Source organism: Electrophorus electricus, chromosome 24, assembly GCF_041902795.1.
Source record: "Electrophorus electricus isolate QZ-2024a chromosome 24, ASM4190279v1, whole genome shotgun sequence".
Classification (NCBI taxonomy): Eukaryota; Metazoa; Chordata; class Actinopteri; order Gymnotiformes; family Gymnotidae; genus Electrophorus; species Electrophorus electricus.
Window position 1 is genome coordinate 12,959,571 of NC_137520.1, and position 21,351 is coordinate 12,980,921.

Here is a 21,351-nt window from a genome sequence, read left to right on the forward strand (position 1 = left end):
GGAGAGGTTTCCCTCCCACTGCTACTCAGTGCATAGCAGCAATTTATGGAGGGCTATATCATTTACAGAAATTGAACCATGTCTTTCTGCAAGAAATGTTTCCAATACATCGAAGTCAGTTGGTAGCAAAACGTATTCATTTATCAATCAACCAGAAATGTGGATGTCTTTATTACTACAGTAAAACATGAACAAAATCAACATATCACCGTTACAGGAAAAATGCAACTTGCTGTTTTGGGTGTGGTATTTTTCTAATAGTTTATGAGTATATTTTTTTAGAATTATTTCACTGAATAAAAATCCCTGAATTGCCACCACAGAATCAGTAGTGTTATAGTTGAACCGGGGTACTGCGTGTACGGAAACTAACATGAGAAACAGGGGTAGCTGTCCTGCTAATTAGTCTACTCTTTCAGCTCTACAAGAAAACCCAGTGGATCCACTGCCTAGAGAGTTCTTTGAAATACACCCTGGAAAAAAAAACATGGGCATCCAACATCAAGCAGGAAAATAATTAATTTTGTGGCTTGGTTTTGATCAAGATGGTTTATGATGAGGTAATCAGACCAAGCTGTGGCACAGGGCAATGTGCCATTCAGTCTGTCCACCCTCGGACAGCACGAACCACAGCACATCACCATTAATTCAGCAGAGCGGAACCTGATCCAAAACTTGCGGTCATGACATTAAAATAAGGAACACGGGCGTATTCTACACTTTCCGCGGCACTGGATCTCAAAGGCAACATCACACACTTTTTCCTCCCCACTCTGAACAACTTTAAGGAATTTAACATCATCAGTCCTGTCCAAGTGAGATTAGTCACACTCCTAATATAACACACCTGCTCCAACATCTTTAGTAGCATCCTATTGTTCTTATCACCATCATCACAATATTAGAAGCAGGTATACTAGATTTGGGGTGGAACTAAACTCGACACGGCCATAGATCTCTAGGAACTGACCTGGACGTCCCTGCTTTAGCCTTATACGTTTTGAGGTTTTTGTACATTGAAACACTTTATAATTATGATCTCCCAGTAAAAGACAGTCTAAAGTTCTGGTAAATATATCCTGCCCTGTTTGGTACAGGATATAGGTTAGACTCAACTCTGTGTTGTTTGTGAGTGGAGGTATTTGAAGTAGAGTGGGGAAAGATACTTTATTGCAAAAAAAAAAAAAAGACATTTTGAAACTTGACAAAATGTAAAAACTGTTTAATATTTAATCAAGGTATTACAGCCCTGGCTCTGATGACTGCCACAGTATTTTACTGTGTTTACAGTGAGTTATGAATATTATTTCCATAATACATAAGACAGAAATTGATAGTCAAAGGTGAACATATTTCCATCAAAATACATTTTGACCATTCAGTGCATTTTTCTTTAGTTTAAAACTTTATATATATATTTTAAACATTTACAAATATAAGAAATGGAAATAAATACTTTTTTCCAGCATTCAAATATATGGAACAGGGTTTGTAGGCCTAGCCATGAGCAAGTTAATCCTTTTACTTAAATATGCAAATTCAAAGAAACTGATCAGGTGTGTGTGTGTGTGCGCGCGCGCTTGTGCGTGGGCTCATGTCTGATCTGATGTTTTGGTGCACACAAATTTTCAAGACACACGAATATATACAGCAACTGTGTCTTCCGAGCTCTGTGTTAATCTGTACATCCTACAGACATGGGACAGAAGTGCAAACCTTAACATTATTAGCTACCACAGCCATAAAGTGACTTACATTACGCCAGTTGTCAAAATGCTAGACCTAGCAAGAGCTACTGTCAATCAAGCACTGGAAGAGAAACAGATCTACTGTGTAGACACAGAAGCTTTCCTAAGGCAGCTGTACAGTGTAAGGCAGGGGTTTTCCACGCCAGTCCATTAGGAACTCACTGCTCCACACAGCCATGGATAGAAAACCTTTACTCTCATTAGGGTTAACTTGTCTATATGGTACTGCTCTTAAATAATTACCAAAATAAATCATCCATATATGTGTCTGCTAGTTCCAGATAGATATTTTACTTTCAAGACTGGAACAAAACAAGAGAGCGATTCCCTTTGCCACACCCATCGTTAAGGGCACAAATGATTAATAAAAACATGGTGGAATTCTAAAAAGGCGTTTCCAACCCCCGAAGTCTGGACATCCTCAGGTTAAAGTAGATTTAGGCCTTCACACCCAAATCATTGTGTCAGTTTCTGAAGGCTTCTCCTATGAACCAGAAAGCAGAAATAAATAGTAATCACCACAAACTTACTTACAAGTACACGGTCAGAGAATCCAAAGAAGCTGAAAGTGCAGACGACAATATTAGCGGTACCCTGTGATGCTGAATGTGTGCGACAGCATCGTGGACCGTGACAAAGATGTGCTGTGGGTTCATATAGTCCATGAGGCCACTGGAGGTGAGGATCTTTAAGACACTTTCTACATAAACAAAACATCATTCATTCATTTATTTTTTTGATCAAACAAATAGATTCCTTTCTGGGATAGTTATAATTTGCCACATGAAACTTGTTCCTGTACTTAAATATATGGTAATTATATACAATCACACTAATAACTCACCATTGCAGTTTGCCAAGTATATCTGCATTCCCACCTTCTGACATTGAACACACATCTATGACAGGCAACATTCACTGTGAGTATTTGGTAAAGGTGAGAGGCAATTCTAAACTAGATTAAATGACTTGGCTTACCTGTATAAAAAGCTTGGCTCCTGCGACATCCACAAAAATAACACTGCTACAATCGATTAGTACTGCCTGGACTTCATCCTCTGCCATCTCTGCAGTCAAACGGAAGAAAACGCGAAGAGAACCGCAAGGCTTAGACCCAGTTTTATTCCTCATGGCAAAGACCAGCATTTTCTAATGAAAAATTAGTCACCTGATTTGAAGAACTCATTGTCTGAGGAAAACGACATGTTTGCTACTCCTCTTTCCTAAAAAAAGCAACAATACCAAAGAGGTACAGGCATGATATCTGCCACTGTATGAACCGTGTGTGTGTGTGTGTGTGGGGGGGGGGGGGGTTAGTGTGTGTGCATGTGCATAGTAATCTGAATGAGTGCATTGGCACATGTCTGACCACAGTATTGATGGCCTCTCTCTCTCTCTTCTCCCGGGCCTTTCTGGCCTTCTCGTGACTGCGGATACGTTCAGGAGTAAGGCCCAACAGCTGGTTCACGTCTGCCTTAAAGAAACTCCGGTTGCCATAGTAGATGGGTCCATTGTAGGCCAGAATCTTCACTCCAGGAACTTCATAGCACTGGGGTAGCAAAATAAGAGATTCTTGATACAGCCTTGACTAAGAACTATTTGCGATTTTCAAACGGTTCGGTTTGATTTCCAATTTGATATAAACAATGTTCTCCCATGTGATCTGTTGTACACTGCTTTAGGAAATGTTTAAAGGAATTTGCAAACCCAGTCTGCTTTTGTGATAAATTACCTTATTGTGGTTGTTGATTGACCGGTAGATCTCTGTGTTGGAGGCCCGTCCCAGCACTGAGCAGCCGGCTCTGCAAACACACACTTTAAGCGTTCCTTCATGTTTTTAGGTCCTAGTTTCCTCTCTCCTCGCCTCATGGGAATCAGTGCCTTCTCTAAGACAGGCATTATTTTGGAATGTGGAATTTGTAAGGGATACTAGCTTCTCCTTACTGCCCTTGAGTTCTAGAGTGCATAATTAAAAGATCCAGGAAACAATCTTTGTATCTACTAAACGCAAATATATAATTAGCTAGTTTCAAAGTCTATTACAGTATGTTCTCAATATTCATCATTGGCGGACGTGTTCCAGTTACAGAAATTACTCTATTGTCCCCTGATGCCTGGGGAGAGAATAACTCATTTGCAAATAGTACACAGGTTTGCTTATTGAGTGACCAAAAGGTCTTTTTGGATGTCTCAACAAAAACAAAACAAACCACATGAACAGGATTTGTTAAAATAAAGTAGAAAACGTGGTTCACTGAACTACCTCTGTGTGCGACAAATTACAGTCATCATGGAGAAAACGACCCCGATTGCCAGGCCCAAGTCCACGTTAAGCACGACCACCGATAACCAGGTCACCACCCACACCATCTGCAGACACGTGCGTCAACATTTCAAACATGCTAAATATACAGCACATTTATTCATATTCAGATGTCCAAGGGGGGTAAAAAAAAAAATTAAAAAGAAAGAAAAAAAAAGTCAGTGGTTCTACGATACTCACAAAGTCAATTCTGCTAACCCTCCAGAGTTCTGGGAGGTCCTGGAACTGTAGGAACATTTGCCTCAAGCTGGTCACGTTTATACACGCTAGCACGGCCTGCGCAGAGAGAGCGCACTGTTGTCAGAGTGCCTGTGCTCGCGCTGACTTGAACAATTTTCGAATGCGTGATTCTGTGGACACGTGTGCCCTCACCTTGGGTAAGAAGTAAAAGAGAGGACCGATGAGCAGCAGAACGATCAGCACCACCAAGCTCGTGAAGAGTCCCGAGAGCTGGCAGATCACACAAACCAATCACGTCAGTCATCTGAGAGATGAGTCACGACAATCGGTGTCGTGCAGGTGACAACAAGAAAGCACACACACGTCTCATCGCTGCGCGACAAGCAAATCCGACAGAACAAGCGGTGGGCGAGGCCTGGCGTGGTACCTGCGTGCATCCTCCAGCACTGTCCAGAATGTTGGTGGTGGCCAGTGTGCCTGAACTGGGAAAACAGCTAAAGAGGGACGACACCGTGTTGGATATCCCATGTGCCAGCAGTTCCTGCAACAAAGAATAAATAAATAAATCGGTCAACCAATCACTTCCCTTGGTTTCGGTAATATTACATGACTTATGACTACATTAATTGCACTAAACAACAGTACTCTAATATCAGGTTTTGGGGTGCTGGATATAGAACTGCACCTGATTCGGCTGAATAGCATAGCCGTGCTTATCAGCATAGATCATTGCTAGGGACACAGACACAGCATAGCCAACAAAGGTGATGGCCACTGTGTCGCCAGCTATGTCCGGCACTGTCTGCAAAGCAGGCAACCGAGGTGGAGGGAAACTGCAAAACAAGAACCCTGTAAGGCCTGGTATTGTTATTACATTTATAACAATGGGCAGTCCCATGACATGTTCTCAGTCACAAACACAATGAAGTTTCAGAAGCAATATTAATGTTCAAGCACAATGGATAAATATAAGGAATAAGTTTTACCCTGCTGGAATATGACCCACTATCTGCACATCATATCTGGAATCCAGAGAGGAGGCATAAGCAACCCCTGTGGCGATTATCACCTGAAGGAAATCCAAACGGGAGAAAATAGAAACCAGACAATAAGCTCACGAGCCATAACGGCCGAGCGCCAAACTACGAAAAAGAAGCACGAATGACAGACGGGGCAAATCTGCGCAGGATAGCTTACCGTGAGAATTTCCACGGGAATGGGTGTGCGTAGACGCTGGCGAAAGCGCGCGTTCACCTCCTTAACGGGAACGAGCACGGCCAAACAGAGCAGAGAGATGAGCAGCGCGGCCAGGTTAGTGTGGGGCAGGTTCTCCATCACGGACGCCAGCGTCTGCGGGACACATCCGACAGGTCACACGTTGCAGGCGGGACTGCGTTCCACTCCACTTACACCTGACAGCATGAATCACTGAACTGGCTAAATGTAAAACTCTTGATCACGTTCTTGATCATGTCTTTTGTGTAGATATTTTTGTATTGGGAAACATTTGGTTCAGAGAGGCATCAGTGTCTATGTAAAACCTTTCAAACCTTGAAGAGAGAGAAGGCACCCATGTAGCGAGGAAGCCGTAATCCCAGCATGCTCTGTAGCTGCGAGACAGTGACGTGAAAAGCAGCCGCGCTGGTGAACGCCTTGATGATGGGCTCCGACAGGTACGTGGAAAGGAAGCCTAACTGTAGTCCGAACATGCAGAGCTGAGGACAGAAGCCACAAAAAGGACGAGGAGAGAGCAAATCAGTTCCACAGACGAGCTCCGCCCACAACCGAAACAGTACACAAAGTAATCATTTCATCCTCTTTTTATTTAACCCACATGTCTTTTTTTTATTTTATTTATTTACCATCATCACTCCTGAAAGGAAGGCCACAGCGGAGGCCACGCCAATCCTCTGAGCCTCGAACTCCACAGCCTCAGAGGAACTCGAGTTCAAAGCAGGAGGAGCAGGAACTAGCTGTTCTACCACGGAGCCAGTCATCAGGCTTATAACAGCAAAAGTACCTGTTCAAGTCAGGTTAATACATGGTCAACTTTAATACTTGGTCCAGACTACATTCATTATGAATTGGCATCTAATGCATTGTTAGATGGGGTCATAAATTGACAAAAACAAACCAATGAAAAACATCTTAAAACAGTAACACACAGTGTCATACAATGACAATTATACATAGCACAGCCTACATTAAAATGGTTAAATATGCTTTTTAAAAAAATCCTCCTTGAAATTGAATTTAGCCCTTGGTCAGTAATTTCTAGAAGTAATATCCATGGCTTGTGCGAGGCGTACGCGTTACCTGTGGAGACATGGTGCCCGGTACCAAAGAGCATGTAGAGGATCACAGGGAAGAACGACGTGTAAAGCCCATAAACCGGTGCCACGGAAGTCAACAAAGCAAAGGCCATTCCTGGCACAGAAAAGACCATCAAACAGCTCAAATTCACATCACTCTTACAGTGTAAAACAGTATAAAACAGCCTTGCTTACAGGGAGAGAAAGATTCTGGCAAAATCCTAGTACGTTTTGATCTTCGTTAAATGCTTTAGCTTCTCCAAGTGTAATATTAAATCAGTGTGTCAAATATAATCTTTGGTAGACTACAGAGAGAAAGGAAAACAGTTAAATTATTTTCTGAGGCAATTTCAAGAAGTCATTTTGATATATTTTTGACTTCAATTTATTTGAACTGAACCCATTGTCTAGATGACGCGCAATTGGACTGGCATGCGCATCGTTTGACGGCGCTGCTCGTCATATTTGCACATTCAAGTCCAAGTTGGTAGGACTGGTTTTGCTCATTCAAGCCGAGTAACGCTGAAAGCTGATTATAGTGAAGTTTTAGCAACTAGTAGAGCAGATCACCATCCACCTGTCTGGCCAAACTGATGACCATATCAAGACTTTCCGCGTAATAAACTTAGAATATGGAACAAAATGCAGCCTACCTTGGGGGATGTGCACTATACCAACTGTCAATCCCGCCACAATGTCTCCTAAAATCCATTTCCTGAGTTTGTATTTGGGCAGCCATTTGAGAACAGGCACCCGTTCGTTGAGCAGGTGGAGGCACGCAACCTGGGAGCACCTGCAGCGCTTTGCGAGCTGGTCTCTGAGCGCTTCTCCCGCACTCGGCCTGTCGTCTGCGCCGAACGCCTGTCTGAAACGGTCTTCTGTGTAAATATTCCTGTACACAGCCACGGATGCACTCATCCTCTCAGTTTAATGCCTCGCCCTCTATGTAAAACAACGTTATGTCCAGAGAAAGGAGGTTTCAAAGAGCGCAGTTAGAACGTGCTACCTGCCCATTTTTATATAGGTAGACGTTTGGCAGAACAGGAACCATTGTATTTTCCTGTCAAGTGCTTGGAGCCAATTGACAGGCTTAAAGCAGGAGAGTTTTTTTTTCCAGTAACTGAGAAGAAGTACTTTGTGCAACCTTTTTACGTGCTATTTTGGCAGGGACCACATAAAGGTGTATTTGTCCAACTTCGGAGTTGACGAGGGCGGGGGGATCCTCCGGGTCCTACTGCGAACTCCCCGTAGAAGACAAACAATGAATCAAATGAAGCAGACACGTATTCAATTCTCACCTTCATTACATAGAGAAACTCTCTCTCTCTCTCTCTCTCTCTCTCTCTCTCTCTCTCTCTCTCTCGCTCGCTCTTTCTGTCACACACACACACACACACACACACACAAATGCTCACCCTCCCCATCTTAATAGCCCTCAACTGTTCTCTTCCCCTCCCACTTTTTGTGGGGTAAAGTCATACAGGAGAAGACACGTACAATGTGCACCTCTGTGCAAGACCCACACTAAGATCAAAGTGCTATTGTTTACAGGGTGAAGGTGTAACCTCAAACCATGTGCACTTAGCAGTTATTAGAGTTGGTCATTTCCTTGGAAGGATAGATTTCTGTCTGGCTCTGGTTTTACCAATATGCTGTTCTGAAGCAAAGCAGACTACAGAGATGTAATCATATATGTTGGCTTTGCCTCACGGATCAAACTGCAACCTCACTCTGATAAGTGTGCATTATCTGGGTTTTGTTTGTTATTTCCACTTTCTCACATAAACTGTGGCAGGGAGGATTTTGTTCAGGTGTAGAGGATCCATGTCCATGATGGACAAGAATTCACATGTTTCTAGAATATTCAGCAACAGATTTATAGTGTAGTTTTAAACTGTTTAACTTAATAATTTAACTTATTGATTTAATTTACATTGTATCAATTTCAATATCTTATTAAACGCATGCATTTCTTCTTCTTTAGTGAAGCATAGTAGAAGTATAGATTATTTATATATTTTGATATGATTTAAACAAGCTGAGTTTGATATTTTGACCCTCCTTTCAAGTTACTGAAATTTACATTGTTCCTGTGTTCTCCTGGCAGTGTACAGACCTATATGTAAAACTCTGTAAAACCAGCATAAGATGTGAGTTTGTATATGTTAGTTATTATAAATATTATACATATTATTTTTAGATGATTATGGCTCCTTTCATGAACAATAATATATTTTGCATGTATGCCCCCTTTCACGCTTATGACACATAAAGATCTTATACTAGTATACAGTTTTTAACTATCATGTTTCTTAAGAACCTCTTATAATTTTAGGATAAAAATATTCCACAATGTCTTGATTCTCTAGAAACCGTGTGTACTTCACTACAGTACAATCTCTCTCTCTCTCTCTCTCTCTCTCTCTCTCTCTCACACACACACACACACACACACACACACACACACACACGTGTTTAATCTATCTCTAATCAATGTGCACAGGGGTGCTGTAGATCACAATCACATTTAAAGTCCAACCCAGTAAGACACAAAGAGGCACGTAGTGTGAATGACACATTTGCTTTGATGATAGCCTGACACTGGGCCTCATGAATTAACCCCTTATGTCAGTTGTGCTCTGTGCAAAAATGCACACTTTCACAATTGGCATCTCTGACATTCTCCTACAACATCTCCTTGTACAATATAACATTCATTGGTCTCTGAAGCCCTCTCAAGCAAATCAGTGCAATACCATAACATCACCTCTATCATTCACTACGGTCAGGATCATGTTTCACTGTTGCATGAAAGCTCAGATATAGCGGTTTACCAACGACTTTGTCTCATGTGTCCACTGGCCATTGCTTCAGTAGTGATGTGTAACATCTAAGTGGTCTTTTTCTAACCTGAGAGGAGCATCAATGCATTTTCTATAGAGTAGTGTTTTAATTCATTGTAACATCTCATTGAATACACCTCTTGTTCAGTTTTTTTTTTATGATCATAGATTCAGAAAACAGATTTCAGCACACGCAGGGGATGTCTGCAAATCCTTTGCTGTTAACTGGGGGATCTTTATCACGTCTGATGATTATGCAGCATGATTGCATGAGCCAGCAAATCATTTATTTCGGGTTAATGCTTTGTCAGAATTGCTTTGGTTGTTTTGATCCTATATTCCTAGAATCCTGCGTTCTCCAGTGGCATAGCAACACCGTGATATGTGAAGGTTCAAGAATGCAGCCATTGTGTTGATCAGCTCTGGAGAATTTACGAACACACTGATGGCGCGTTGCGTCTGCTGGCTGTTTAAACAAGATATTAATCAGCGGTAAATGGAACAATGCGCCGAATAGAAGAGGATATGGAGTGTTAACCCCCACAAGCAAGACAAAGCCCAAGTATCGTGCTATGGGGCGCTAATACTCAAACAAAGACAATATAAACAACAGATTGACAGCCTGATTCACTTTGACCGGTGTGTATATATACAGTCTGGTCTAGATATACAGTCTGCCTGCAGAGACAGGTTCTGGGCAGTTAATTAAGTGTATGCAATCCCCTAGTGCTTTTGTTTCCACGAAACACGTATCTGATGAATGCATACCTGACATTCCTTTACAGACATTCCAAACATTTGGAAAATAGACTGACAAATCTTTCCAGGCATTTAAGAGGGAGGAACTCTATTTGTCATCAATGACAAATATTTTTTGCATTTTGTTTTCTGTGATGGTGAGAGGCAGCAGCAGCGCAGATGTGCCTTGGAGTATTTAGGGGGATGAGGGCTGAGCTAAGAGGGCAAAGTTCATCATGAGTGGCTCCGTGCCTTTGTGTCTTATCATTGTCCTTGTTACATAAACATTCATTTCATTACAAAAATATCCCAGTGGCCACACGTCAGGCCCATGCAGAGTGCAAGTCCTGCTCCCCTGGGTCAAGAGTCTCCGTTTGCTTCATCACCCCATTCTTCTCAGATTGGGAGGGGTTGTGGGGATTTTTTAAATACTGTAGTTCCTCTCATTGTTCCTCATCTATTTTATGGGCTACGGCAGCTGACCGGCCGTGGCGTGTCCTTCGGCTCTGACCTCGTCTGGGAGGCTCCTGCCCTGCCTCCTCCCTTCCTGCTATGTCAAGGGTTCGTCTGCCCATCCATTTTCTACTGTCTATCAAGATGAACTATTTCCTCTTCAGTTCATTGTCTTATCTTTCATAATTCTATATTATGTACTGTTATATATTTAGGAATCTCCTCGTTCCAGTAATATTGCTCTATGGTCTATTTATTAGTAAACTCGTAAAGGCCACAAAAGACTCCACCAGCCCTATTAATATAAGAGTCTGTTACTTTAACTTTATCATTCTTTATATTTATAGCCGAGTTCTTGTTATTTTCTTCCTGTGTTTTAGCCTCTATGAGCTTGAAGGGGTCTGTTGTTGTTCTTCATATGAATTTTGAAAAACTGTAATAAGTTATGCACTCGTGTGTGAATTAAGTTGCCCCAACACTGCCCAAGGTACTTTGTGAGGCACTGGCTGGGAATTTATGAGTCACTTTAATCAATATTTCACCCACTTGCCTCTGAAAAGGAATAAACAAGAAAACCTCATCCTGTGTAACAGGCCATCGGTCCCCTGGTTTCCACTCAGTAGCACTACACAGTCGAAAAGGTCCGGTAAATCAAAACTCTAATGTCTAAACCAAAATGTAATGTTTGCCCAGTTCGCAGAACAAAAGGTCGCACCAGGCGACTCCCTGCCTTCCTGGCCCCGCAGCTTCTGAGACACAAGTCACCGCACTCGTATTTTCTAAGTGGTTGTGTTGTGCAGTCACAGGGGTATGTTGTTTTGACTTAGGAAAGCCATAAAGAGCAATGCATGTCTGCTGTGACCTGTTTCTTACCAGAATGAAGAAAGAAAGAAATGGGACATAACGGAGACAAATTATATATATATATATATATATCAGCCTGTTACGGAGTGTTTATGGGTGAAGAGACAGAGCCTGTTACAGAGTGGTACTGGGTGGAGGGACAGAGCCGACCATGGTGGAGGTGTTGGTTTGTGGTGGAGTTGCTCTTCTTGGCATGTATTTCAGCATTGTGGTGCATTCGTGCACAGTAGGGACACAGCCTTGAAGTAGGCTGTGAAAAAACTACTGCTTTGTCTGCACTCTCTCCCTGCCTGCTCCACCCATGTGACCCTCACACCCCACACGCTCTTTCTGCACCACCCCAGAGACTCTGAGGAAGGAATGATGAAGGTTGTCTGAAACCTGCTTGAAGGGGCCTGCTGTGGACTACACACACACACACACACACACACACACACACACACACACACACACACACATACACACACACACACACACACACACATACACACACACACACACACACACACACATACATACACACACACACACACACACACATACACACACACACACATACACACACACACATAAATATGCACACGCATGCACACACAAGCGCACATGAACACACTCCCAGACACACATATGCACACGCGCACACATACATGCTCGCAAGGTTGCACACACGTACGCATATATTCGCTAATGAACGCACACACTGACACACATAGATAGGCACATGCACACACACACATACTTGTTTGCACATGGATATACACATGCGCACAATTTGAGCAAAGAGGCCAAAGAGTCTGAAGGACTCTTGGCTCACCAGTGAAAGAGTGCTGACACTAGAGATTTCTTTACTTTATAAACTTACTTTATATATTTATGAATTTAGTTCATAAAATTTGTTTCATTTCTTACCATTTGCTCAAAGTTAAAAGGGTGACAGAGAATTCTGAGTTTTACTCAGTTTTTGCACAGTACTGATGAGAAAACTGAAGTTTCTTTTACAGTAAAAAGGACAGACTGTGTCTGAACCACTGAGGTGGATCCCGCACGTGAAGAGGGCATGGTGGACCACTTGAACCACTCACTGTCATATGTAGGGTCAGACGAGGACACCTATGGACATAATAACAAAATGAAGTCATTAGATAAGTGACCGCCAGAACGTTTATCTGCTGGTTAATTTTTTTGTTGCCTCTAAATAGTTAAACATTCACTATGATTTGTTCAAATATTTTCACAATATGTGCAACAAAAAATTCAAGAAATATAAAGCCATAAAGGATAATTATCTGGTTTATTCTAAAAATTCTATAGGTTCTGGAATCGATATTGTTCAATCAGAGATGTTGTTCTTCTCTGAAAACAGAAAGAAAGGTCATTCAAATGTGTGCATTATTTTAAATGTTATGTATTGGCAATAGTACAATGTGACTAAGAATGTGCCAGACAGTTTGAAGTTTCCTAGGCAGTCCTTAGAGACACATCACTGTCCCCATTACGAGGCTGAAGGTCTCATATTATATAAGTGGTTTTTGGCATAGGCCAGCCTTAGAGATTAAGTTGGGACTGCATGTCTCTGGGTACTTGTTCATATCCCAATACAGGGATATAAGTCTCCATTGGTGGAGCAGTTCACAGGCAGAAGCTAATGAGAAAGAGACTGCAAAGCCCAAAAAAGCAGCTGCATTAATAATCCAAAAGGGGTGCTGGAAGGCTGGATTCCAGCAAGGCTCACAGACTTCAACACACCTACTAAATGATGAGCTCTTAGGCACCTTCAGCTATGGAGGTAAGAAGTCTTCTTTGCATAGAAAACTCTCCTCTACTCAACAGTTTCCCAGACCTAGATTGGGTTTAGGACTAGACTAAACGAATCACCATAGGAACTGTAACTTAGTCCAAGAGCAGCACTGATCCATGTCTAAAACACAGGCCCTGAGCATTTTGCTTTGTTTGTAGAAATTTGTGCTAAGGCAGTGTGAAGGTCTCAGACATTTATACTGAAACATACCAAAAGCCCATCTCAAGAATCAACCCTGAAGGCTGAGATCACTTGTATTAGCTGGTCTTGTGAATTGTTCCAGTAAAATGAATGAGCGAATCGTAACTTGTCGCTGCCTGTCTGTGCCACCCTGGGAGACCAAAAAAACCTAAAAAGCCTGAAAAGATGCTCGGCGGGACCCGGCGGGACCCAGCAGGACCCGGCGCGCAGGCCTCCCCCCTCCACCGCCCCAACTCTGCCCACCCTTGGCCTTCGCCCCTCTGCTTCCACGCATCAAAGGGCACTTGTGGCTCCGGCTGGGTGGCCACTGGTCTCCCGTTTCCTCTCCGCGTGTACTCCAGCCATTCAACCTGGCCCGGTCCCCGTCAGGGCTGAGCGGGCCCCAGGGAGCCGGCCGACGGGGCCGCTCACAGCCGCTTCCTGGTCATTTAAGAAGCGGAGAGCAGAATGGGGGCCCATTGTCCTGCATGTTATCTGATGGCCTAAGCCGAAAGTCAGACAAAGCCAAGTGCCTTGGGACCCCCCCGCACCTCCCACCTCCAACCCCCCAACTCGATGACTGAAATAAGGCTTTATCTTTCCTGCAAAGCATGCCTGCACTTGATGTAAGCAGGTAGCACGGATACGTAGGTGTACAGAGTTCACCGCTTCAAAATGGCCACAAACTTTGTGAAAATCTAACATATTTAAAAACAATTCACAACCCTTACTCTGCATAACAGGGGTGGGGGGTTTATTTGACTTTAAGCTGAAATCAAGGCCTATCAACCAGCGCACGTGCCGTTAATTTATAAGTCACCGAGGTAACAGCTCAGCCAGTCGGGTATGCAGTTAGCATCCACCTGTACATATTCATTTGTAAAAATGTACTGAAACAACAACTTCGGTTGCTTTGTCTAGTAAGCTTTGAGTCTGTGGGCTTTGTGCAGTGGTACGCACTGATGCGTCTAACGTCTTCATCGTTAGTGAAGAGTGTCGGTGGCGTGGGGCTCTTCAGACTCATGCAATCATACACTCATACAAGAGAGTCATACAATCACAACTCAGTGTCGTCGTCCCCCATAAGCAGTGGTGTCAAACTGCAGCCCTGTGTTACCACAGCATCTTGCTCTGTACACACCTGAATCAGTACCTTGGCCAGTTCTAGATCGTTGCAAGCTGGATCATGTGTGTGTTAAGCATGGGGTGCTCTGACCCTTCTGGCCTAGGCCTACATCTCCTGCACGTCACCCCTGTGCTTTGTTTATTTACACTGCTTATTGCTCTAGCTAATGACACTAGTTATTTCTGTTTTTATTGACACTGACATCTAAGAATGCCAAAAATCACTTGTAACAGGAATCACAAGTAACAGGAAATACAAGAGTGGGAAAAGGTGGATCCTAGAAGAAGATGTAATGTTTTATTCTCATACATGACAAGGAATATAATGAATATAATAAAATCAGATTCATTGATTACTTTGACATTAATCTCCTATCAGTTATACAGACAAGGGATCAGCATTCTCACTCTCAGAGGTTTTATATAAGTACAGCCTGAATCATTTTTACTGCTTTTAGGAACCTTGCATGCATGAGAGCGATCAGGCTGCAAACAGTGCCTCCTAGTGGGGAGGTGGAAAAAGCACAGTCATAGACTACTATATGGCGGGTAATTAGTCTTGATCCCACACTCTCAGAGTGAACCTTTGCTGTTTGCGGGGCGTGTCTAGTGCAGTGGCCCGTATTTTCCCACAGGTAGACAGGTGACGGCTGAAACACAGACAGCATTGTGTGCATCCTATCAAAGAGAGACTTACTGAAGAAGCAGTGCTGTACTGGAGTATCAGTGGCATCAGTACAGGTGTACCGAGGGGGGATGGTGACCAAACTGCTCCCGTTTCAACTCTGTTTGCCCTAATAGATCTAAACACGGGGACTCCCCCCCCCCCCCCCCCCCACGTCCCTTTTCCAACGGCTTATTCACGTTGTTCAGCAAGCTCTTAAATGTAGCGATGTATGCACCACTTTAACGCAGCTGAGTTTGTTTAATTTGGTGAGCCCTCATGGTTTTACGAAGTAACTACTACCTTTGACTCACTACTGCTCTCTGGTGGTGAAGCAGGTATATTTTGAGTGAATTTAGTTGATAAATAAACATAAATACATTCTTCCAAAATTCTTCCTCCAATTTATTTATTTTTTTATATATATATAAAGACTTCATATGAATATAGATGACTCTGCGATGTCATTCTCAACTCATTAGTAAGTTAAAAACTAAACAAAGAAAAGAAGCACAGGACAAATCTTATAAAAATTCTCCAGATTTTTTTTGACTGCTTCTGTAATTGATACTCAACACTGTAATGGAATTTTTTATCACCTGTAATAATGTCACAAACATACTGTCCATCTCACATGATAAGTGACATCTGTGACAGTAGCGGGGAGAAGTGGATTGGCTGGATGAAGACATCGTCACGGTAACAGAAGCAGTACGGAAATTAAAAATAGACAAGGTGGCATCAGACTTAGTCTGTGCCATCCATCTATCTACACTAGTTTCTCCTCTCTTATTTTTGAAGATCAAGCAATGGCAAAAAGTTGAATAATTCTGTGTCTTTGATCTGCACAAACAAGTATGGGTTCATTTCCATTTTTAATTTTTTTTTTCTCCTTTTTTCTGCAGGAGTGCCAGCCTCAAGATTTACCTTTTGGTGTGCAAATGTGCTGGATTAGGTTAAAAGCAAATCTCCCTGCTCTCTCAAAGATGAAGTGCAGATGTTATGAAGTTAATTAAAGATTTAGCAATTCGTTTCTTTGGCACCAATTTGGGTTGCATCAAATGGGAGAAAACAGACAGAAATAATTTTGAAAGAGGTGTATGCAGCCTGTCACATTAGATGCTGGAATCATTAAAGAAAATACAAAATAATCTCCATACATTAAAACCTGAAATCAAGGCCATTGCTTAAAATACACAGTCCTACTATTATGGGACTTAGATGTTCAATTTGTCCAACCAGGATAATATCCTGTCATTTTAAGTGAAATTAACATAACTGCATGTGAATTCAAGAAATCATGTTTAAAGTAACTTCGCATTCAAGCAGCCACAAAACTTGGTGTCAGAGCTTTTTAGGATATGTTCCACTTTTTCAGAACTAGGAAACTGTGGTCTCCCATCCGGTGCTGTCATATCCCGTAGTCTTCCTGGCCACGGACCGAGCACGGATCCACAGCCCTCAAAAAAGGGCAATCCCTGTACAGTAACCCACCGCTTCATAAATAATTATCAGTGTGTACTGACATTGCATCAGGGTGTTGACAGAGCCCATGTGTTCTTCCCTGGGTGGCTCCCCCATTTCGCTAGAAAAGGATGGCGCTGTGAAGAAAGAGTGTGGAGTCTCCAGGCGCGCCCTCCTCCCTGGCTGCCCATTCACGCTCCTGACAGGAGCCGAGTTTGATTGTGTGCACAGGTGTTGCAGCAGTGTTGGCAGTGGGCTCTCGTGCCTACACTCACAGCTCACTGCTAACCACTATCTGCTGGCTCTTCCCAGTGGACCTCTTCCTCCATTGAGGGATATTACAAGTGGCAGACGTGCGCCTCTGATCTGCATGCGCCAGGCACACTCCCGGTCCTGGGTGAATAGTGCTTGACTTGTTCAATTTGTTTAGAAACCTCATTCGGTGCTTTGAAGCCATGGCATCTTAGCATAAATAATAACCTGTCTCCTTCTTCACTAGTGCTTTGAAATTCAACATCTGCTTTTGCGTCGCAGCTTTACAATTAGTTAGGAAACATCAATAGATTGACTAAACAGCATGTTTCTTTATAATGAATAATAATAATAATAATAATGTAGGTACAAAAGTATAGCCCCATATTTTCTTTATACATACCCATTTTGGGGGAACAGCCTAACATCTTCACTAGAAAATTAGACACTGGTCTAGAATGATATAGTGAGAGAGACATGAAGTACCCTACTTCTTCGAGTGTCAAGGGCTTGGGGCATGTATCATATGTTGTTTGCTCTTTCATCATTGCATTTTTGTTTTCTGTTTGTTCATTTGTTTTGCAAACCAGGACCTTCTGTTCTAGTGCTGCAAGACATGAGAGATGATCTTAGAAGACTCATTGGAGACAGTCACACTGATGGACCGCACCACCTCAGCAACTATTATAATCGCAACTATGTTCAGTAACTGTGACTACTGCCCTGGTGAACAGGGGAAAGGCCTTATGTCGAAGATCCAACAGCACGGCCAGAATAGACATGTACCGTAGTTATACTGTGTTAGTTCATTAGTATCAAAGATGATTTAAGTTTCATCAGCTATCATTTCTTCATAGTATTTGCAAAAGAACCATGAATTCAGCTATCCCACCCTAACAAATTCATTTATTTTGCCCCAGTAAAATGCATACTGTATTTTAACCATATGCTGGCAGATTATTGCATTTAAGGCATTAGGGGCATTAGGGGCTGAGCATTGTGTTGAGCATTGGGGGCTTGGTCTTTAGGTTGCCTCCTCTCTCAGTTAAGGTGAGATCAAACAGAGTGATCTCAGTCTACCACTCCTCCACATCGCGATGTTTACTCTCTTCCGTATTCAGCATTAAGAATTCTTTTTGCGGGCTGAGCAAGGTAAGAAAAAAAAAGAAAAAAACCACACACACATATTTAAGTTCTTCATTTTCCAAAGGCAGATATCTGACGCGTAGGCGTCAATTAAAGATACGGGGGCACAGATTAACGCCGTGAGGATCAGATGAAAGCGCCTGCTCTGTCACATGGTGGCACCCTCAAAGCGCCGCGGGTTACGCGGAGCGCGGTTGTGCCCTGGCGTGGACGTCCGTGGGGCGCTGTGCTGACGAGGGGCCCCGGCACCTATTCACATGAAGCAGCACCTAGAGACTCCAGAGCGGCTCCTGGTGCCATGCAGAGCAGAACAGGCTTCTCCCAGCCTCCAGCAGGAGATGGGGGGGGGGGTGTTAAGGAGGTTTGCACAGGTGAGAGAGATACTGCAAGTAAGGTGAGGGGAGAGGGTAAATGTCCCACTTCTTCACAACAAAGTACAATCTGTGAATGTTACTCACTGACTTTACCAGGCCAGGAAGCTGCCTGGGACTGTATATATTTTAGCTTATCTTGCACTTCAAATCCATTTACAGAGTATTAGACATACGGGTTAATGGTGAGGTTACGGACCACAGCAAAGTGTCATGCTCACTTAGTGTCCCCAGCTGAAAATCTCAGGAGTAAGGGATAGAGTCACAGGAAATACCTGCTTGACAGATAGATAGATAGATAGATAGATAGATAGATAGATAGATAGATAGATAGATAGATAGATAGATAGATAGATAGATAGATAGATAGATAGATAGATAGATAGATAGATAGATAGATAGATAGATAGATAGATAGATAGATAGATAGATGTGTGCAGTACAATACCCACATTAACTTGATGCCTGTGAAGTGACATTGTCAAGTGTTTGGACTAATTATTTTTGTTTGTTCATAAATGTGTACTTGTGTGTTTAGAGATGCTTCATGACTGAAAGTCACATTGTTATTTCCTTTTGTTTTTAACCTAGCTTCTGGGTTATTCATATTAGCCTGACAGCTATTGCACTGAATAAATCTTTTTAAGGGGTTTAGCTAACATGGTCTATAAATAAAACACTTATTTTTCTACAGTAAATTAGTAGCCATTAATTCTCAATGTTATAATCAGGAAGTGACTCAGTATTCAAATGCACAGCAAGTGAGCTCCTAAATAAAGATAAATATGTGGACCACGGATACCATCTTCTGCCAGAAGACATGGACTGTACAGCTGTCTGACATATCAAACATTGTAGCTCTCTTTCTCTACAAACCTACATACAGTGAATTCAATTCTTGTCATGTTACTGAATTTTATTGAAGTCTTAATACTTGGGCTTCAAAAAGAGTGTCTTCTCAGTATGTCAGGGGTTCAAAGTGGAGAAGCACTCTTCAAAGCCAACCGCTCAGCTAAAATCTCTGCAATGGCAGGGAGCAGAGAGGGCTGTTTTATTTCGAGGAAATTATAATTCGTTGTTTCATACTGCATGTGTTATGTCCAAAGGCCACGTTGTGTTTGTGTATTTAAACGACACTCCTAGCAGATTACTATAAAGAGAACTGTAGCGTGCTGCCAAAAAAAAAACCCAACACCCTGGACTCTCGAGTTCCAGTACCCCTTCCGATTCACTCTCTCCTTTCGTCTTTCGTCTGTGGCAGTGCGGGTGCATGTCAAGTGATTGTTGAATTGAAATATTGATGCGGAGTATCAAAGCGTGGCGTATAGTTCCTGCGTTTCCTGAACTAACCGAAAGGGGCTTTGATCATGGGCTCCTGTGATCTGACTTCTGAAGTTGTTAAGAGTACTGGAAAACAAAATGCAAACAAACTTCAAGTGCCCCTGGTAGTGATAAAAGTTTTCTCTGACAGCTGGAAATATAGGCTTCTCCGTATCTATAGAGGAGCGGAGATTCTCAGGTTTGAATACATGCAACTGGACCAGAACTGAGTTTCACCTGTATAGCCCCCTGGGTGTTTCTGTGTTTTCCTATAATAAATACAAATTGTCGGTCTTCTCAGATCATTCCGGAGCCACACAATTTTTTAGAGTGCGTAGAATTTTCCCTCAAGCATTGCAGTGTTGGTCAACCTCCATTTCATAAATAACTGTCTGGATTCAACGTCATCATTTGGTCAATACCAAATGACATAAACCCCACATTGTCACATTCAGTTGCACATTAATGCATGATTTATGCAGAAGTGTAAGTGACCTTTAACAGGTACAAGCAATGGCAGTGGTTTTAACACATGGCACTACAATGGAAATGTGTTAAGATCTTCGAGAACAAATGATCAGCACCACATTGCCTCTAATGCAAGACTAAAGGAAGCCAGCTACACGTTATAAGAGGTCTTTTGTCTTATTTCACTGTCCTGTGGAGCTGGTCATGAGGTGGTTATGAGCAGTAGTCACTCAATGGGCATTGATTAGGACATATAACATTGGAAAGAAACAGGAAACAGCAGACATTTTTCCTTTTATCTCCATGTCGTCCATTATACCACATTTGTCACGTTGGCTGTTTGGGGGTCATTTAGCCAACATGAGGCTGTAAAATTGGCTTTTGGAAATGGCCACTAGTACAAAAGCTTGTGACATGCTGTTTGGAGTGCAGATGGTCAAGACAGCTGGGGCAGTTTAGTCATCTGAGGCTTTGAAACTGCCCCCAGACATGCTAAAAACAGCTTGACAACACGCCTGCTCATTCTTGCATTGTTTAACCCCTTTATGAGGACACCAAGCTTTAAACAGTGGGATTTGTCCTCGTTGATGGAAAGACTGCACAAGTCAGTCATTTCTCATTCCTGTTTTCTTTCCTGTTTCCTTTAATGTCCTAATCAGTAATCATCAACGTGGTCACATGACTACTCTCTAACTAGTTATGAATTCACAGGCAGGAGGCTTTTTTTTTGTTTCTTCAGTTTTATCTACTTTTATTCTTGCGAGACTAGCAGCAACCCATAAATGTGAAAATAAATGCAAAAGTTTTACTCTTCTGTGTTTGATTTGGTTTGAATAATAATTCTTCACATCACGTCTGCATTTATTTCAAGACTCACCACAAACTCTCTAGCATCGTTTCATTTTTCCGACTAAGAGCTTTTAAAGAAAACCAGAATGCACTGAGCAAAACCACACAGAGCATGAGCGCTACAAGCAGTCCCTGCTCACTGTCTGTGTCCTGGCTGGTAGGGGCGGCTTGGCTGATTGCCCCACCATCTCCGCTGCTACCTAACGAAGGCTGGGATCTCTGGAAATTAGTTTTCCCTTGAAAACGGTGGAAG

The 21,351-nt window shown here is 42.5% G+C and overlaps 1 protein-coding gene across 4 annotated transcripts; it reads right to left on the reverse strand.

The window, feature by feature from the left end:
- Positions 1–1,207: 1,207 nt before the first annotated feature.
- Positions 1,208–7,862, reverse strand: slc26a10 (solute carrier family 26 member 10). 4 transcript variants are annotated; one of them, XM_081707239.1, is made up of 18 exons: positions 7,217–7,861; positions 6,568–6,678; positions 6,114–6,271; positions 5,802–5,966; positions 5,449–5,601; positions 5,238–5,320; positions 4,937–5,084; positions 4,679–4,792; positions 4,444–4,521; positions 4,252–4,296; positions 4,012–4,118; positions 3,481–3,550; positions 3,118–3,297; positions 2,917–2,971; positions 2,727–2,815; positions 2,593–2,647; positions 2,342–2,448; positions 1,208–2,232 (listed from the first exon to the last, which is right to left on the reverse strand). In XM_081707239.1, exons 1-18 carry the CDS (start codon positions 7,479–7,481, stop codon positions 2,194–2,196), a joined length of 2,022 nt encoding a protein of 673 aa, XP_081563365.1. In that variant the 5' UTR covers positions 7,482–7,861; the 3' UTR covers positions 1,208–2,193. The 4 variants fall into 4 exon arrangements, 3 of the variants coding, with proteins under 3 accessions (XP_081563365.1, XP_026884527.2, XP_026884528.2); XM_027028726.3 differs by having other exon boundaries at positions 4,252–4,347; positions 7,217–7,859; XM_027028727.3 differs by lacking the exon at positions 7,217–7,861 and adding an exon at positions 6,759–7,125 and having other exon boundaries at positions 4,252–4,347.
- Positions 7,863–21,351: the final 13,489 nt, after the last annotated feature.

Excerpts from the sequence above, each read along its gene's own strand:
- slc26a10 (XM_027028726.3), bottom strand. The coding sequence starts at position 7,481 with ATGAGTGCATCCGTGGCTGTGTACAGGAATATTTACACAGAAGACCGT. Across the intron at positions 5,602-5,801 it reads GTGCCTTCTCTCTCTTCAAG|ACGCTGGCGTCCGTGATGGA; the intron begins GTTTGAAAGGTT and ends TGTGTCCCGCAG. Across the intron at positions 2,648-2,726 it reads GAGCCAAGCTTTTTATACAG|ATGTGTGTTCAATGTCAGAA; the intron begins GTAAGCCAAGTC and ends TGCCTGTCATAG.